Below are 16,115 nucleotides of genomic sequence, written 5' to 3'. Positions count from 1 at the left end.
ATGGGAAATGATATAGAATTCTTGGAAAGTATAAAGGCCTACTTGAATAAGTGTTTTTCAATGAAGGACCTTGGAGAAGCTGCTTATATATTAGGCATCAAGATCTATAGAGATAGATCAAGACGCCTCATTGGTCTTTCACAGAGTACGTACCTTGACAAGATATTGAAGAAGTTCAATATGGATCAGTCCAAGAAGGGGTTCTTGCCTGTATTGCAAGGTGTGCAATTGAGCACGGCTCAATGCCCGACCACGGCAGAAGATAGAGAAAAGATGAGTGTCATCCCCTATGCCTCGGCCATAGGGTCTATTATGTATGCCATGCTGTGTACCAGACCTGATGTAAACCTTGCCGTAAGTTTGGTAGGAAGGTACCAAAGTAATCCCGGCATGGAACACTGGACAGCGGTCAAGAATATCCTGAAGTACCTGAAAAGGACTAAGGATATGTTTCTCGTATATGGAGGTGACGAAGAGCTCGTCGTAAAGGGTTACGTCGACGCTATCTTCGACACAGATCTGGATGACTCGAAGTCACAAACCGGATACGTGTATATTTTGAATGGAGGGGCAGTAAGCTGGTGCAGTTGCAAGCAAAGCATCGTGGCGGGATCTACATGTGAAGCGGAGTACATGGCGGCCTCAGAGGCAGCGCAGGAAGCAATCTGAATGAAGGAGTTCATTACCGACCTAGGGTGATTCCCAATGCGTCGGGCCCGATGACTCTCTTCTGTGACAACACTGGAGCTATTGCCCTTGCCAAGGAGCTCAGGTTTCACAGGAAGACCAGGCATATCAAGCGTCGCTTGAACTCCATTCGTGAAAGTGTTCAAAATGGAGACATAGATATTTGTAAAGTACATACGGACCTGAATGTAGCAGATCCGTTGACTAAACCTCTCCCTAGAGCAAAACATGATCAACACCAGAACTCTATGGGTGTTCGATTCATCACAATGTAACTAGATTATTGACTCTAGTGCAAGTGGGAGACTGTTGGAAATATGCCCTAGAGGCAATAATAAAACGGTTATTATTATATTTCCTTGTTCATGATAAATTGTCTATTGTTCATGCTATAATTGTGTTATCCGGAAATCGTAATACATGTGTGAATACATAGACCACAACATGTCCCTAGTAAGCCTCTAGTTGACTAGCTCGTTGATCAACAGATAGTCATGGTTTCCTGACTATGGACATTGGATGTCATTGATAACGGGATCACATCATTAGGAGAATGATGTGATGGACAAGACCCAATCCTAAGCATAGCACAAAGATCATGTAGTTCGTTTGCTAGAGCTTTTCCAATGTCAAGTATCATTTCCTTAGACCATGAGATCGTGTAACTCCCGGATGCCGTAGGAGTTCTTTGGGTGTACCAAACGTCACAACGTAACTGGGTGACTATAAAGGTACACTACAGGTATCTCTGAAAGTGTCTGTTGGGTTGACACGGATCGAGACTGGGATTTGTCACTCCGTATGACGGAGAGGTATCTCTGGGCCCACTCGGTAATGCATCATCATAATGAGCTCAATGTGACCAAGTGTCTGGTCACGGGATCATGCATTACGGTACGAGTAAAGTGACTTGCCGGTAACGAGATTGAACAAGGTATTGGGATACCGACGATCGAATCTCGGGCAAGTAACGTACCGATTGACAAAGGGAATTGTATACGGGATTGATTGAATCCTCGACATCGTGGTTCATCCGATGAGATCATTGTGGAACATGTGGGAGCCAACATGGGTATCCAGATCCCGCTGTTGGTTATTGACCGGAGAGGCGTCTCGGTCATGTCTGCATGTCTCCCGAACCCGTAGGGTCTACACACTTAATGTTCGGTGACGCTAGGGTTGTAGAGATATTAGTATGCGGAAACCCGAAAGTTGTTCGGAGTCCCGGATGAGATCCCGGACGTCACGAGGAGTTCCGGAATGGTCCGGAGGTGAAGAATTATATATAGGAAGTCCAGTTTCGGCCACCGGGAAAGTTTCGGGGGTTATCGGCATTGTACCGGGACCACCGGAAGGGTCCCGGGGGTCCACCGGGTGGGGCCACCTATCCCGGAGGGCCCCATGGGCTGAAGTGGGGAGGGGAACCAGCCACTGGTGGGCTGGTGCGCCCCCCTTGGGCCTCCCCTGCGCCTAGGGTTGGAAACCCTGGGGGTGGGGGGGGGGCGCCCCACTTGGCTTGGGGGGCAAGCCACCCCCTTGGCCGCCGCTCCCCCTCAGATGGGATCTCCAGGGGCCCGGCGCCCCCCAGGGCCCCTATAAATAGTGGGGGGGGGAGGGAGGGCAGCAACACCCTAGCCCCTGGCGCCTCCCTCTCCCTCCCGTGACACCTCTCCCTCCCGCTTGCGCTTGGCGAAGCCCTACTGGGATCCCCGCTACTTCCACCACCACGCCTTCGTGCTGCTGGATCTCCATCAACCTCTCCTTCCCCCTTGCTGGATCAAGAAGGAGGAGACGTCGCTGCTCCGTACGTGTGTTGAACGCGGAGGTGCCGTCCGTTCGGCGCTCGGTCATCGGTGATTTGGATCACGACGAGTACGACTCCATCAACCCTGTTCACTTGAATGCTTCCGCTCGCGATCTACAAGGGTATGTAGATGAACTCCTTCCTTCTCGTTGCTAGTAAACTCCATAGATGGATCTTGGTGATGCGTAGAAATTTTTTGATTTCTGCTACGATCCCCAACAGATGCACCATCTTCCAGCTGTCACTTGCGTACACAAGCGTCTGCGCGTACTCGCGGACGACAAAACCTCCCTGCTCCACCATGACGTCGGAGACAACGCCGCGGCAACGGGGACAGAGCAGAAGGAGAGACACACCTGATGGAGTCGCCGCCGCCGCCTCGCTGACACCATCCATGAACCCTAACATCGCCGATCTAAAGGATCGACAAACACACGATGCCACCAACTCCGAGACGCCGCCATGAAGGACACCGCCAGTGTGGGAGTGGAGTTGAGGCAGATTTATTCGTCCAGACGCCGCTCCCACCACCCCAATGGCGCACCACGACCTACAAATCCAAACCCTAACTACAGAGCGGAGGAACGGGGTCCCCCCTCCCTCCTGCCGCCGGAGCAGCAGCCGGAGAGAGAGGGGGCCAGCGCCCTCACCGATGGAAAAGATCGCCTCCCTAGTGGCCTCGCCAATGGCGGCGGCTAGGGTAGGGAACGCTTCCTGTGTATTCTAACCGGCTAGGATTCTTTCATGCAAGCAGGTCTGACCCCACGGACCATGTACTTGACTTGCATACGTACTCCGTCTCTACCGGAAATATACCCGTACGATTATTCGTTGCTCGAGAGATCTGGGCTTCTTCGCTGCCACGGCGCGCACGAGGTGCACGCGACCGCGACCCCACACCCCACACCACTCGCTACTATTAACCACTGCTTTGGTTCTTGACCCAAGCCAACCACCAGTCCCCACGTCGCCGGCCGCGCGAGACCCACAGCCTGCACAGCTGCACTCACTCCGGCGCCGCCGCCGCCGCCAGCCCGCCATGTCGGGCGCCTCCGGGCCCCTCCTGGCCGCCCTGCTCCTGCTCCTCGGCCTCGTCGCGGCCGCCTCCGCGTCGGCGGAGGGGTCGTGGCGGGCGGAGCAGGAGCGGGACCGGGTGCCGCGGGTGCCGGGGCAGGCGTTCAACGCCAGCTTCGCGCACTACGCGGGCTACGTAACCGTCAGCGAGGAGCGCGGCGCCGCGCTCTTCTACTGGTTCTTCGAGGCCGCGCACGACCCGGCCCCCAAGCCGCTCGTGCTCTGGCTCAACGGAGGTACTCCCCTTACCGCCGGCGCCCATTCCTTCTGCTATCCGCTCCTGCAATCTCGTACTAGTAATCTGTTGGGATTTTACGGCTGAAGTTACTAGTGCTGCGTTAGCCGGGATCGACCATCGTGATCTCCAGTTCTTTGTCCGGGCCAAACACATGAAACTGCCGTCAGAAAGGTTTCTTTTGTCTGTGATACAACTAGAGTACTAGGCCTCGTATCTGACCACTGCACAAGATTGTGGTATTGCTTCAGAAGTAGAAATAGCTACAATATATACATTCATATGCACTACATGCCTATTCAGGTTCTTTATCTGGGGAAAATGCTTGGGGGCCTAGCACATACTGAAGCATATTATTATCTAGGACTAGAAGACGACCTCCTAAACTTGTCCATTGAAAGAAATGTCAACTTACTGCTGCCTTATGGGTTATGGCATTAACTAATTGTGAAATCAGTTAAATTATATACTGCTGCCTTATGGCATTAACTAATTGTGGAATGAGTTAACTTATTATAGTGCTGCCTTACGGCGTTAGCTAATTGTTCATGTATTCATAAATTTATCTGGGATATTGACTTCTCCTTCATTCATTAAAGTTCATTTTCTAACAATAAGGTAAATAGCTTGAGAGTATAATGGTGGCTTTCTGCGTTTCATTTGTCAGGGCCTGGTTGCTCATCAATTGCTTTTGGAGTCGGGGAAGAAGTGGGGCCTTTCCATGTCAATGCAGATGGAAAGGGCGTGCATATGAATCCTTACTCTTGGAACCAAGGTAACATTCAGACAGAAACTAACTCTATTGAAGATGAATATCACCACTTTAATTAATTTCAAATTTAAAATGCTGCTACTTTCTTATTCCAACCTTCTATCTCTGGTTTCCACAATGAACGATGTTAGCTGGAAATTGCTAAGCCTTTTATTGGGAAAGAGACCCTTAAGAAATATCTTGACCAGAAGTTCCTAAACTAGCCAACTCTAATGATAGGTTTGTTAATGGATCACAGCATTTGTGATAAGTGAACTGCTTTGCTTTTATCCATATGTATCATCATTGCAATTGAGTTCTGAAAGAGCTTTCCCATGTTTCCTGTATTAGAAGCTGAGGTTTCACAGTGTTGTATTCATCCATGGAAATTATGTTTTTCTTCTTCTAAAGAATTGCAAGCTAAGGAGCTGACGGCTGAGTCTGCCCCATATTTTGCTAGAGTACTGAAAGCTGATTGGTTGTTAAACTGGAAGCTCAGCTTTCTTGGCACAAATCGTTGCTTGCAATTGACCATGAAATTTGATCAACTGGTGGATGGAAAGTGCCAGATTAGATTTGGCAAAGCTTGAATGTACCGCACTTGTGCAAAACAAGTACCTTCTATTCCCTTCGTCCCATTTCTCCAACAAGTATTTTCAGACGGAGGGAGTAGTATTTTAATTTCGATGAATTTGATGCTTGAACTGCTACTTACACGCATATTGGAGTACAGCCTTTGTTTTCAGCCTTACAACCTTTTTTTTTGTTTCATATCACTACCCATTTTCTCTTGCTAAACTTCTGATAGTGTGCTGTTCCTTGTACTCCAGCTTGGTTTGGAAGATATGTACTTTAACAGTTTCTTAATATTTGCAGTTGCAAATATCTTGTTCGTTGATTCACCGGTTGGTGTTGGTTATTCATATTCAAACACCTCTGCTGATATTTTAAGCAATGGGGATGAGAGGACTGGTACTGCAACCCCATTCACTCTGTCTTATCATTTGGTTTACACGAAATCCACATCCTCCAAAATAATGATATATTATTGTTGGATTTCACTCATTGTTATTCTCAACATATTGTAGCCAAGGATTCGTTGGTGTTCCTAACAAAGTGGCTTAAACGATTTCCTCAATACAAGGAGCGTGAATTTTATTTAACTGGAGAGAGTTATGCTGGTCTGTAGAATCTTTACAAGCTTTTGTTTCTTTATATGCAGTCTACTGCTTCTTTCTTTCCTTTTCCTTTATGGAAAGTTTCTGAAACTCATTTATGACTCTGGGGTTAGGACACTACGTTCCTCAGTTGGCTCAAGCCATAAAGAGGCACCACGAGGCCACTGGAGACAAAACAATCAATCTCAAGGGTTATATGGTATGGCTTTGGCACTTCTGCATTTTGATTATTGAAGTCCATCATGTATTTTCTTTTGATTGTTTAAGATCGAACTATATTTCTGCTGGCGGGCCACAGACTAAAATGCCTTTGGTGTTCTGTTGTCGGCTTGTTGCATACCATTGTCCTTACGAATTATCTATGACACTTAATGAAAAGATTCTCAACCAAGTCCAATAGCGTTTCTTCAACTACTTTGTAGCTTGCCTTTTGATTTGGTTAGTTTGTTTAAGCTTTTGTATCTTACTATGTTTTCTTTAGTTGAGTTATAAAATTCGTAGGGACAGCAATCAGATAACCAATAAGTTCACTCAACTCTTTTTTTTTTGTATCTATTGTCATTTCTTACAGGTAGGAAATGCCCTGACTGATGATTTCCATGACCACTATGGAATATTTCAATATATGTGGACCACTGGCTTGATTTCTGATCAAACATACAAGCTACTGAACATTTTCTGTGACTTCGAGTCCTTTGTGCATACATCTCCACAGTGTGATAAGATTCTTGACATTGCTAGCACTGAAGCTGGGAACATCGATTCATATAGCATCTTCACACCTACTTGTCATTCATCTTTTGCCTCCTCAAGGAACAAAGTGGTGAAAAGGCTCCGGGTATGTTTTGAAGCTCCTGCAACTCAAGTCATGCCAAACAAACAGTGTAGCATTTTACCTGATACTTTAATTGTTATATAATTGACTCAACCGTGCCTTCCTATCTGAGGAGTTGCTAAGTTTTATGCATCACTTTTCAAGAAAATCTTAGGAGTTATGTACTTTAGCATGAAAATTGACTTGTATGTACTAAGCGGGGACTGTTGCCTTGATCTGTACTGTCCATATAAGTGCATACCATATTTCAATTCTTTCTTTTTTTCAAAGATAAGGGTCCTCATCACAAAATTCATCAACAGAACCGTGAATGAGAAATACTTATACCATATTTCATGCCATGTACCGCACACTTGCTCACGAATTCACATGTTTTCTGTACATCTGATTCATATCATGATGTGTTTTGATAGTCTGCTGGAAAAATGGGAGAGCAATATGATCCATGCACTGAACAACATTCAATTGTATATTTCAATCTGCATGAGGTGCAGAAGGCACTTCACGTTAATCCGGTCATTGGCAAATCTAAATGGGAGACCTGCAGGTAATGTATTGAGCACCTTTTTAGCGGCTGAATTGATTTTACCATCCTTACGACGTAAGTTTGTCCATTGCATTGCTATCATAAGTTTGTGGGAAAATCGTTTTTTCACAACTGTAGTAATATTACTCAAACGATCAGTAATTATTTTAATTCCATGCTCCATAACGTAGGGTTGTTCTGAATTCTTAGCCTAGAAAATTATGATTAGACTTTTTAAAATTATATTGTTATGCTTATGTTTTGCAGTATTAAGGGCGTGTATAGTGGTTGAGAAGGCAACATTCTCTTCCCCTCCCGTCATCTAGGGAAGACAATAAAAATGTTATACCATCAGTTATCTCTCAGTATTATCTTTAGCCATCAATGTTCGCATGTCTCTAAATTTATGCGGTGATTAAATTTTAATTAAAAATATGTGACTAAGAGATGGCATCTAGAGGTTATTCTTAGTAACTGTAACTGGAAAACGTGAACGCCAGTGACATGTAATCCCAATAAGCAGGTCCGCCAACATGTTTCCTGTTTTCGTTTACTCTTTTAACATGTTGGTACTACTGACATTCTTTGCAGTGAAGTTATTAACACCAACTGGAAGGACTGTGACAGATCTGTACTGCATATCTATCATGAACTTATTCAATACGGGCTTCGTATATGGATGTTCAGGTTATTCCTTACTCTCTGAAGTCTTTACCAACTCAGGCACTCAATGATGGCTCTATACTAAACTATGCTCCATACAATAGTTCGATAAGATGGTTGTGTAAAACCTAGTCCATGACTTAGGATTCTAGTTTATTTCCCCAAGACTGTTAACATATCGTCACCTAGTTGATAAGATCGTTGTGTATAACCTAGTTCGATGTCAATTAGTTCTTGTCAGTCTCTGTTCACATTTACATGGTTGTGGAATTTTGACCTACCATAAGATGCTGGTAAAACCTTTGTTACTTTTCCCACTCTGTGTACTTTAAACATCATGTGAGAATGGCTTGTATAAATGATATGATACATAAGTATCTTCTGTTTTAATCTTTTCTTTACTTTGCCCAGTGGAGACACAGATGCAGTGATTCCAGTAACATCCACTAGATACAGCATTGATGCCCTCAAGCTTCCAACAGTGACTCCGTGGCATGCTTGGTATGATGATGATGGCGAGGTAAAGGCTTGTTCTTGATCAAAACGCCCATGATTCCATGAATGTTCAGTACCCTGAAGCTTTGTGGTTTTTTTTGTGCATAATTTGTACATCCTCAGACTATCATATGTTTTGGCCTTAGTTATGTGTCTATGTGGAACCTCTGTCCTTATAGTCTGATAAGTCTTGCAATCTGTGATACCCATAGGCCACAGGCATGATACGCTTTCATTTTGATTTCTAGCTTGCCATGACGGTACCTTGCTATATACATGGATCGTAGTACTTTTGTTCCCTTTTCAACTAGTATAAGTTGTGTTCTATGTGCCTTTACAATGCAACCTTTGTGTTCTCCTTTATTTTTTTTGCTACTTGCTCCAGTATGTTTAGCTATTTAGGATATTCGTCTTCCATTCTGTTCCTAGCTTCTGAACTCTTCCGTGTTTAAACAGGTTGGTGGCTGGACCCAAGGGTACAAGGGTCTCAACTTTGTGACTGTAAGGGGTGCGGGTCATGAGGTTCCTCTCCATCGTCCCAAGCAGGCTCTTACGCTCATCAAATCATTCTTGGCTGGGAGCCCAATGCCTGTGCTGTCTGATCTACGCAGCGATATGTAATATGTCGCCCACAATTGGTTTCATACACGACCAGCATCAGAGAAGGTTCCAGCTCACCAATGCAGTCAGTAGTTGAAGCTCCACACACAACTTTCACAATATAAGGATGGCCATAGCTGTTGTCATTTGTAAGTGCTATTGGCACCAATCCCCTAAGACGGGGAACAGAACTGTGGAATAATTTTCCTGCCATTAATTGGCACCACGGCACTGCCTGTTAAATTAATCCGAAATTAAGGATAAAGATGAATCGAATTTCAGCATCCGTCTTATACACCATTTATAGCAAGTACTCCATCTGTAAAGAAATATAAGAGCGTTTAGATCACTACAGAGCGTTTAGATCACTAAAGTAGTGATCTAAACGCTTTTATATTTCTTTACGGAGGGAGTAGTAAGTAGCATACAGAACGGATAGCAGGAGTACTCTTGCTGTCTTGCATCTGTGCAGGCTGCATCCGTTGCAACATTAGTCTTTATGTTTCTCGGAACCAGGGGTTATTTGATGAACTGTGTTAAACTATCAATGGTTATCCAAACTGCAAATTCCTTGCACCAGTTCAGTCAGCTGGTGAAAATAACTTCAATGGGATCCGAATGTAGATACTGTTCTTAGCTGTTAGACATAGACGCCTTAACGATACCAAATGGCTGGAGTGGTTAACTGACGCTCATCGTTGAGCAGCACAAGGTAAGAGGTGATCCAATCTAGGATACATGAATTATCAGGCTAAGGTATTTCTCTTATATAGATACACTTCCCATGGCTTAAACTTGGAACCTTGGTCTCAACTCTGGTCAAGCCTTAATGTAACCTAATCCATTCCCATGTCTGCAAAATATTGCCTCCATAGTATGATAGTCTGTCTGTCTCATTTCTCCCTCATGTGTTTGCCATTTAGATTTCTTGCTTCTGTGATTCCATTTATGACCAGACTCCTGAATATATATTTTTCCCCTCTGGAAGAGGGTTAAACCGAGATTCCATTATCATACGACAGAATACAACATCCCAGTCAGCAATATTGTTATTTTTTTGGTTTGATTTCAGAGGGGACGATTTGCTTACCTTTAATCATTTTATGATAAATTCTAAAGCTTGTGCAACCTTTTTGTTCCCGAGTCTATGTTTGGTTTCCTTTTCGCTCAAATGATCATGACTTAATCCATTCACTATTATAAGTTGTTCTAACTTTTTTTTGAATCAGATGTATATAGACGTGTTTTATTGTATTTGTTCACTCATTTTAGTCCGTATATAGTCCATATTGAAATGTCCAAAACATCTTATAATTCGGAATGGAGGGAGTAGCATGCTAAATCCACACACTTGCTAAGGCTTTTACAGTGAACAGATCATTTTCCACCAGGGCTTTCCAGTGCAACTGAAGCATCATAGAGTTTTAAAATAACAGTCTAGGGTTTATCGCGACCTTAATAAACAACCATAATAACAGCAACAACAACACAAGGAGTCAACCTCCGGAAGGTAAAATAGCTAATAACAAGGTAGCAACACAATTAATTTTCTCAATAAGTCTTATTTAAAGTTGTAATGACTAAGCAACTGGTTCCAGCCACCCGCACTTTCCCAGATTCAGGAGTTTAACAAGGTGATTTTGCATCAGGTACCCTACTGTTCTTGCTCTTCCGCCTTCTTGTGAAGCTCCAGTATCATATTGGCAGCTGCCGAGCACTTCGCCTCGTGTGGGGTAGGACGAAGACCACCAGTGAGGCTCATCTCAAAATCAGGGCATCTCAAACGTACACTGGCATGGTACATTCCTGAAAATATAGGAAAAGGACCGGTGAAGAAGTGCTCAAAAGTCAACACACACACACACACATGATAGTCAATCAAACATCAATTCTGGTTAGTGCTAACTAGGGACCTAATCAGTCTGATCTAAGATAACCACTGATCGAATGTTTAACAAACCTAACACTTCAACGGAGCATAACATGTGATAAATAAACAAGCGGCTTATTTGGATTGCTACTTTGACATCAAGAGAGCAGCAAACCCTGCCTATTGATCTGACACCTTGAAAACTCTTTTTGCCTAAGCATGGTTAGCGTAGCACACTATGTATGTTATCATCTCAATGCACAAAACTAACCAGGACCTATAGGGATTGAATTCGATAAATGAGAATCAGGAAGTACGTGGCACAGGACTCATTCATATGATATTCCTAATTGTTATGCCTACATGGTCCAAGGACCTAATACTTGCCTATCTAGAATATCTAAGAGATAAAAGTAAACATTTGTACATACCGTCTGACACTGAAGGTAGTACTGTGTATCTTGGGAGTATCCAATGGGCCCCACGACAGATCTCATCAAGCTCCTGCATTGACAAGTGTCAAGGGTACTAGTGGCATTTAAAATTGTAATACATAGGTTCAGCTTGAGGTTTCTTACCTTGCATTGTCGGAGGAGTGCCTCCTTCAATTTCTTCCTCTTAGTGATCGATTGGCCACCATCTCTAGAGCAAGATGAATTGGTAGCTTCCGTCATATCTGAGCAAGTTTCCTTGTATTTTCTTATTATTGATACAGCTTTAGGTGTCATCTTTCCTTCTGCATAAGTTTTAAAACATGATGAGTACAAGAAATGCGGTACTAATATAGAAGCAACTTCTTGCCAAAACATTAATTTTTTTTCCAAAAAAACATCTTGCCAAAATTGGCCACAGTTTTGACGGACGATTTGTACATCACAAAGTGCGGTGGACGATTTGTCCACATTGAAAAGTGTGATACACCACAGTTTAGTGCAGAACTTTTGAAAACATATGGCTCCCAGGAAAACTTGCCGACAGTGTTGACCGCAAAACTGTAATAGTTCTACAGCGTGATTGTAAATGTAAGCATGTTTAAAATGTGAGATGGGTAGAATACCACTCAAGAGTGTCTGGATGTCCATATCACACTGAGCACTTCGTTCTTGAAGTATGCTTTCCTTGCGAAGCTGAATGAAGAGAGAATAGGAGAGTTCACATCAGATTCTAGAAGATAGTTATAGGAAACAAGCATACTTTTTCCTGAATAAGAGAAAAAACATATAACATACAATCTCATCCCGTATTTTCTGAATTGATTGCAGTGAATCATCTATCTGGCCATCATCGTTGTACTTACTCGTGGCACCTTCAAAGAAAATTTTGGAACACATAGAGTAAAAACTTGGGAAGACCAGTTAACAACATATGAAAAATAAGCAGGCTTGGGTAGGTTTATCTGAACCTGACTCTTCAGACATTTCCATATCTTGGCATTCCAAAGCACGTTTCTTCACTAAAGGATCACACGCGTCTCCTGATACAAAAGTTAGTTCTTCAAGTTAAAGCAGAGTGAATGGATCACATGAAAACATTGGCCTAAACACCACCTACGCATCTGAAACTAATTTATGGAAAGGATGAATATTTCTTTTGATTGATTGAGCACATATGGTGTGGCTCCTCTCTTAAGACGAACATTATCGGCCAATAAGATTTCAAAAAATAGCATGGGGAGGGGATCGTTGGGTCAGAGCAATTTTCGGCTATACAAGAATAGCCTGGACGATGCGAGGAAGACGTATGGCAATTACGACGGCGAGCTTCTCCGGGTTGAGCAGTTGCAGGAGCGGAAGCCCTCGCTCTTCCCGGCGATGCGTACGACCAAGATCGACACGGGAGGGGGGAGGGGGCAGCGGCTATGGTGAGAAGCTAGAGCTGCAGGTGAAGAGAGGGAGCGGCGGCGAGGAAGGAGGAAGGAGCCGGAGAGGTGGCGCGGGCTGGAAAGAGGGAGCACAGGGAGGGGGTTTCTGCGGAAGAACTTGACCTGCGGCCTGACGGTGAGGAGGGGCGCACCGATATATCTTGACAGTGGCGGCGTGTGAGGGGAGGGGATGGTGGCCGGCGATGCAAGGCTCGGTGGCCGGCGATGCAAGGCTCGGTGGCGGAGGTGCGCGTCGAACCAGCCCCCGTCACCGTGTTCCCGTCCTCCAGACGGGCACGCGGCGGATCTGGTCGATTCCCCCACGGTCGTCGCCTCGCAGGCTCGTTCTTCTCCTCCCGACGCTCACCAGATCTGCCGACGCTGAGATCGGCTATGTTGGCGTGCGGAAAGAGACGAGGATACGCGTGGGGAGAACACGAGGGGCTGGCCAATCAGGAAGGACAAAACACGTGGATTCTCTCTCGCTCACACACAAACACGCGCGCGCAGACACACACGCACAAAGACACGTGTTCACTGCACACACAATGTACCTCTCTCGCCATTCGCTGCACCGCACAATGCGCCTGTGCCAATGTGATCATATTGAGAAGGTGCCCTTGCATTCGGCCATATTGTGTTTGATACTAGTATAGCTAGCTGACTCAAACATGCCTAATAAATCGACCGAACAAAGCTTTCTCCTTGATTTGCAAAACTTGCCTTCTATATCTTGACATTTTTTTCCTAGTCCTAGTATTTATCAATTTGACTGGTCGCACGTCTCCTCCGGCGGGCCCTATCCAATCTCGTGCAGAGACATGCTTTCTTATTTCTTTTTTGCGAAGGAGAGACATGCTTGTCCACGTTGAAAACTTGTCCCACTTGCGTGTCAACTAATTTTTTTAACATCAGTACAGACACAAACGTTCATATACACGCGCATACACCCATCCCTATAAACGCGCACACACATCCTACCCCTATGAGCACCTCCGAAAGACCGAGCCGGCATATCATCTTGAGATTTACGAAGTCACCGTAGGCGCCTCGTTGTTGACAAGAACGTCTTCTTCCACTGAATGCGCATCGCCGGAAATCTTGAAATAAATCCAAGGATAATTGCAAGCACCAGGATTTGAACCCTGGTGGGCTGGAATACCACAGTCCCACTAACCATCCAACCACAGGTTGGTTCGCGCGTGTCAACTAATCTGGTGGTCGTTGCCAGCTAAAGTTGCAGCTTTAGCACCATAGCCTCCTCGATGATGTTCCTTTAAATTAAAATGCACGACCGTATTATCTCTGCAGTACTTGTTTGAGCATGCAACATCCTTATTCGATTGGTCAACCACCCATGGATATGATGTGCAATGCATGCATGCGTGTAACATTAACTAGTGTCATTTTGCCAATATATTTGACGCATAATTTTTCTGGAAAGTATATATCACTATATCTTGATGCTGACTCACTTGTACATCGTCATTGTGATCGGTGTATCTTCATCCTGACCCTGACCCACAAGGAGCCACAATATCTTGATCCTGACTCACGTCTTGTACGTGTTGAGTATATGAGCGGATTTTTTATTAAATCAATCCACGTATAAATCATGAGCATAGCGCTGACAGCACTAAGCGCATACTGATTTCTAACCAGATAATCATATACTAGGCAGATAGTAGAAACATTTACGCAAATAGCTAGTACTGCACCCACACGAAAATAAATAGGAGCGGGATAAATGTGTTATACCCTCCAGTAGGCCTGCCAGAAGCCGCAGCGGCAATGGTCTCCTTGGCGGCCTTCTTGTCAGCAGCGGCCTTCTCGTCAGCGAATCGATCGGCTTCGGTGGCGGTGGACATGGTGATGATAAAGGTGACATGGACGTAGATGAAGTAGAGGAACGGTGGCGAGCACTCCCGCCTCCCCTCCCTCCGTCACCATCGGGGGACGCCGCCGGGCTATGCCAGGGGACCGACGACGGTGGCGAGGGACTCCCTCTCTCCCGCGTCTCGGGGGTGGTACGGGGGCCCCTACACGTGTGGAGGCACGTCCAATCCCGCGGAGCGGCGACAATGGCTGCGGCAACGATGGCGGTGGCCGGTCCTGCCTCGGGCGACGACGGCTGCAGGCGCGTCGGGCAGCCCGGTCATGGGTGGCGGCGTGCGGCGGCTGGCCCGGTCCGGGTGGCGGCGCGAGGCGGTCGGCAGCGACGGCTGGCTATGCTGCGGCGGCGCGCCATTTGGCTTCGGATGGGTGGTGGCGTGGAGGGCCTAGTGGACTGCTCGGCGGCACCTTCGGTCATATCTATTCTAGCCAGCGCAGCCGGTAGTGGTGGTCAGCTCCTCCGTCGAAGGTGGTCAGCCTGAGGCTGGGTGGTTGGATCTCGAGATCCGTCATCTAGTCCCGAGTGCGAGTCGGGGAGACATGGTTGCCGGTGAAAACCGAGCCGACGACAGACGATGGCGGCGTTCTGTGCCGTTACCTTGATGAAGACATCGTTGTGTAAATACTGTCGACCCACTCATGCTGCTCCGGGGGAAACTCTAGGATCTGGTTTTCGAGATCAGACAATGGCGGCACTACGGTGTCGTCTCTCTCTTAGGAGCATCGTTTGTGGAGCAGTGCTGGAAGACAGAGGCAGGAGGTGGAGCGGCTTCGTCTTGAACGGAGCTTCAGTGGAGATGTCAAGTCATGCCTAGCCGACAGGTTCTACGCTATGTCATGCCTGTTCGGTAGGTGCTACGCACAACAGATCTTTCAGAGTCTCCGCGTCGGGATGGACGAGCACAGGGCGGTGGCGTAGTTGGGCACCAAGGTGGCCTCGACGGATGGTCGGACTGGCAAGGATGATGCGGTTCTCTCTCCTTAAGATGGTGGGACAATGGTTCGATGATGATGGCGGCTTCTAAAACGTGTGCATGTGATTTACGCTTTAGGTCTGCTGCACCGGTTGTTGGTTCCGATACGTTATATGAATGGATCAGGGACGACATCTATTTTAGATATGGGGAGTGAGAGCACTCCACATTATCAAGTTTGTTCACCGGAGGACGGCGGCCTCCACGATCCGGCCATGGAAAGGTCCTATACCCAAGGTATGTATCAAGCCAATTACGTTGTCAGATTTATTTTTGCCGGATTCTTGGACTAGAGTAACTAGAAAGAAGAAGAGGAAGGTTCGAGCGGTGGCGGCGCCGCCGGCGCCGGTGGCCAGCACGGCGGCTGAGATCCGGGCGGCCAGGGCATCTCGTTTGAATCACCTTTTGGGCCAAGCTGGGCCTGAGGCTGAGCGGGCCGACATGGGATCATGCATGACTGGGTATGTGGCCCAGCATGCGAGTCGTGAGTCGCTGATCGACGTATCTTGGCGGATCGGACCGGAAGTAGCTAGGTATGAGGCCCAGGCAAAACCGGTTTCATCTAGGGGCAATCATGTAGCCGCATGCACGGTTTCGCCCTGTCGTCGTGATCGTAGTCCTATGCTGCCGCCGCCTAGGGTTCATCCACGCCACGCCATTCCCGGGTTC

General features: G+C 46.3%; 2 protein-coding genes across 3 annotated transcripts; one reads left to right on the top strand and one right to left on the bottom strand.

Annotated features, from left to right (window-relative positions):
• Positions 1 to 3,415: 3,415 nt before the first annotated feature.
• LOC123165118 (serine carboxypeptidase II-2) lies at positions 3,416 to 9,134 on the top strand. The gene is made up of 10 exons (XM_044582748.1): positions 3,416 to 3,801; positions 4,468 to 4,575; positions 5,428 to 5,523; positions 5,640 to 5,732; positions 5,843 to 5,928; positions 6,301 to 6,567; positions 6,978 to 7,111; positions 7,682 to 7,777; positions 8,165 to 8,273; positions 8,705 to 9,134. The coding sequence occupies exons 1-10, from the start codon at positions 3,531 to 3,533 to the stop codon at positions 8,867 to 8,869; spliced, it is 1,425 nt and encodes a 474-aa protein (XP_044438683.1). The 5' UTR covers positions 3,416 to 3,530; the 3' UTR covers positions 8,870 to 9,134.
• Positions 9,135 to 10,270: 1,136 nt separating this feature from the next.
• Positions 10,271 to 12,992, bottom strand: LOC123167903 (uncharacterized). 2 transcript variants are annotated; one of them, XM_044585767.1, is made up of 7 exons: positions 12,732 to 12,992; positions 12,121 to 12,192; positions 11,948 to 12,024; positions 11,776 to 11,845; positions 11,297 to 11,454; positions 11,150 to 11,222; positions 10,271 to 10,654 (listed from the first exon to the last, which is right to left on the bottom strand). In XM_044585767.1, the coding sequence occupies exons 2-7, from the start codon at positions 12,140 to 12,142 to the stop codon at positions 10,503 to 10,505; spliced, it is 552 nt and encodes a 183-aa protein (XP_044441702.1). In that variant the 5' UTR covers positions 12,143 to 12,192; positions 12,732 to 12,992; the 3' UTR covers positions 10,271 to 10,502. The 2 variants fall into 2 exon arrangements, with proteins under 2 accessions (XP_044441702.1, XP_044441701.1); XM_044585766.1 differs by having other exon boundaries at positions 12,703 to 12,991.
• Positions 12,993 to 16,115: the final 3,123 nt, after the last annotated feature.

The sequence above is a fragment of the Triticum aestivum genome, chromosome 7D, assembly GCF_018294505.1.
Source record: "Triticum aestivum cultivar Chinese Spring chromosome 7D, IWGSC CS RefSeq v2.1, whole genome shotgun sequence".
Lineage (NCBI taxonomy): Eukaryota > Viridiplantae > Streptophyta > Magnoliopsida > Poales > Poaceae > Triticum > Triticum aestivum.
This window is presented reverse-complemented; position numbering and strand designations above follow the sequence as displayed.

What these genes read in the sequence shown, in the direction of transcription:
- LOC123167903 (XM_044585767.1), bottom strand. Translation starts at nt 12,142, where the DNA reads ATGGAAATGTCTGAAGAGTCAG. An exon ending in AGAAAATACGGGATGAGATT is followed by an intron (nt 11,846 to 11,947) that starts GTATGTTATATG and finishes CTCTTCATTCAG; the next exon opens with CTTCGCAAGGAAAGCATACT. An exon ending in ACTACCTTCAGTGTCAGACG is followed by an intron (nt 10,655 to 11,149) that starts GTATGTACAAAT and finishes CTATATTTTCAG; the next exon opens with GAATGTACCATGCCAGTGTA.
- LOC123165118 (XM_044582748.1), top strand. Translation starts at nt 3,531, where the DNA reads ATGTCGGGCGCCTCCGGGCCCCTCCTGGCCGCCCTGCTCCTGCTCCTC. An exon ending in AAGTGGTGAAAAGGCTCCGG is followed by an intron (nt 6,568 to 6,977) that starts GTATGTTTTGAA and finishes GTGTTTTGATAG; the next exon opens with TCTGCTGGAAAAATGGGAGA. An exon ending in TCTAAATGGGAGACCTGCAG is followed by an intron (nt 7,112 to 7,681) that starts GTAATGTATTGA and finishes CATTCTTTGCAG; the next exon opens with TGAAGTTATTAACACCAACT.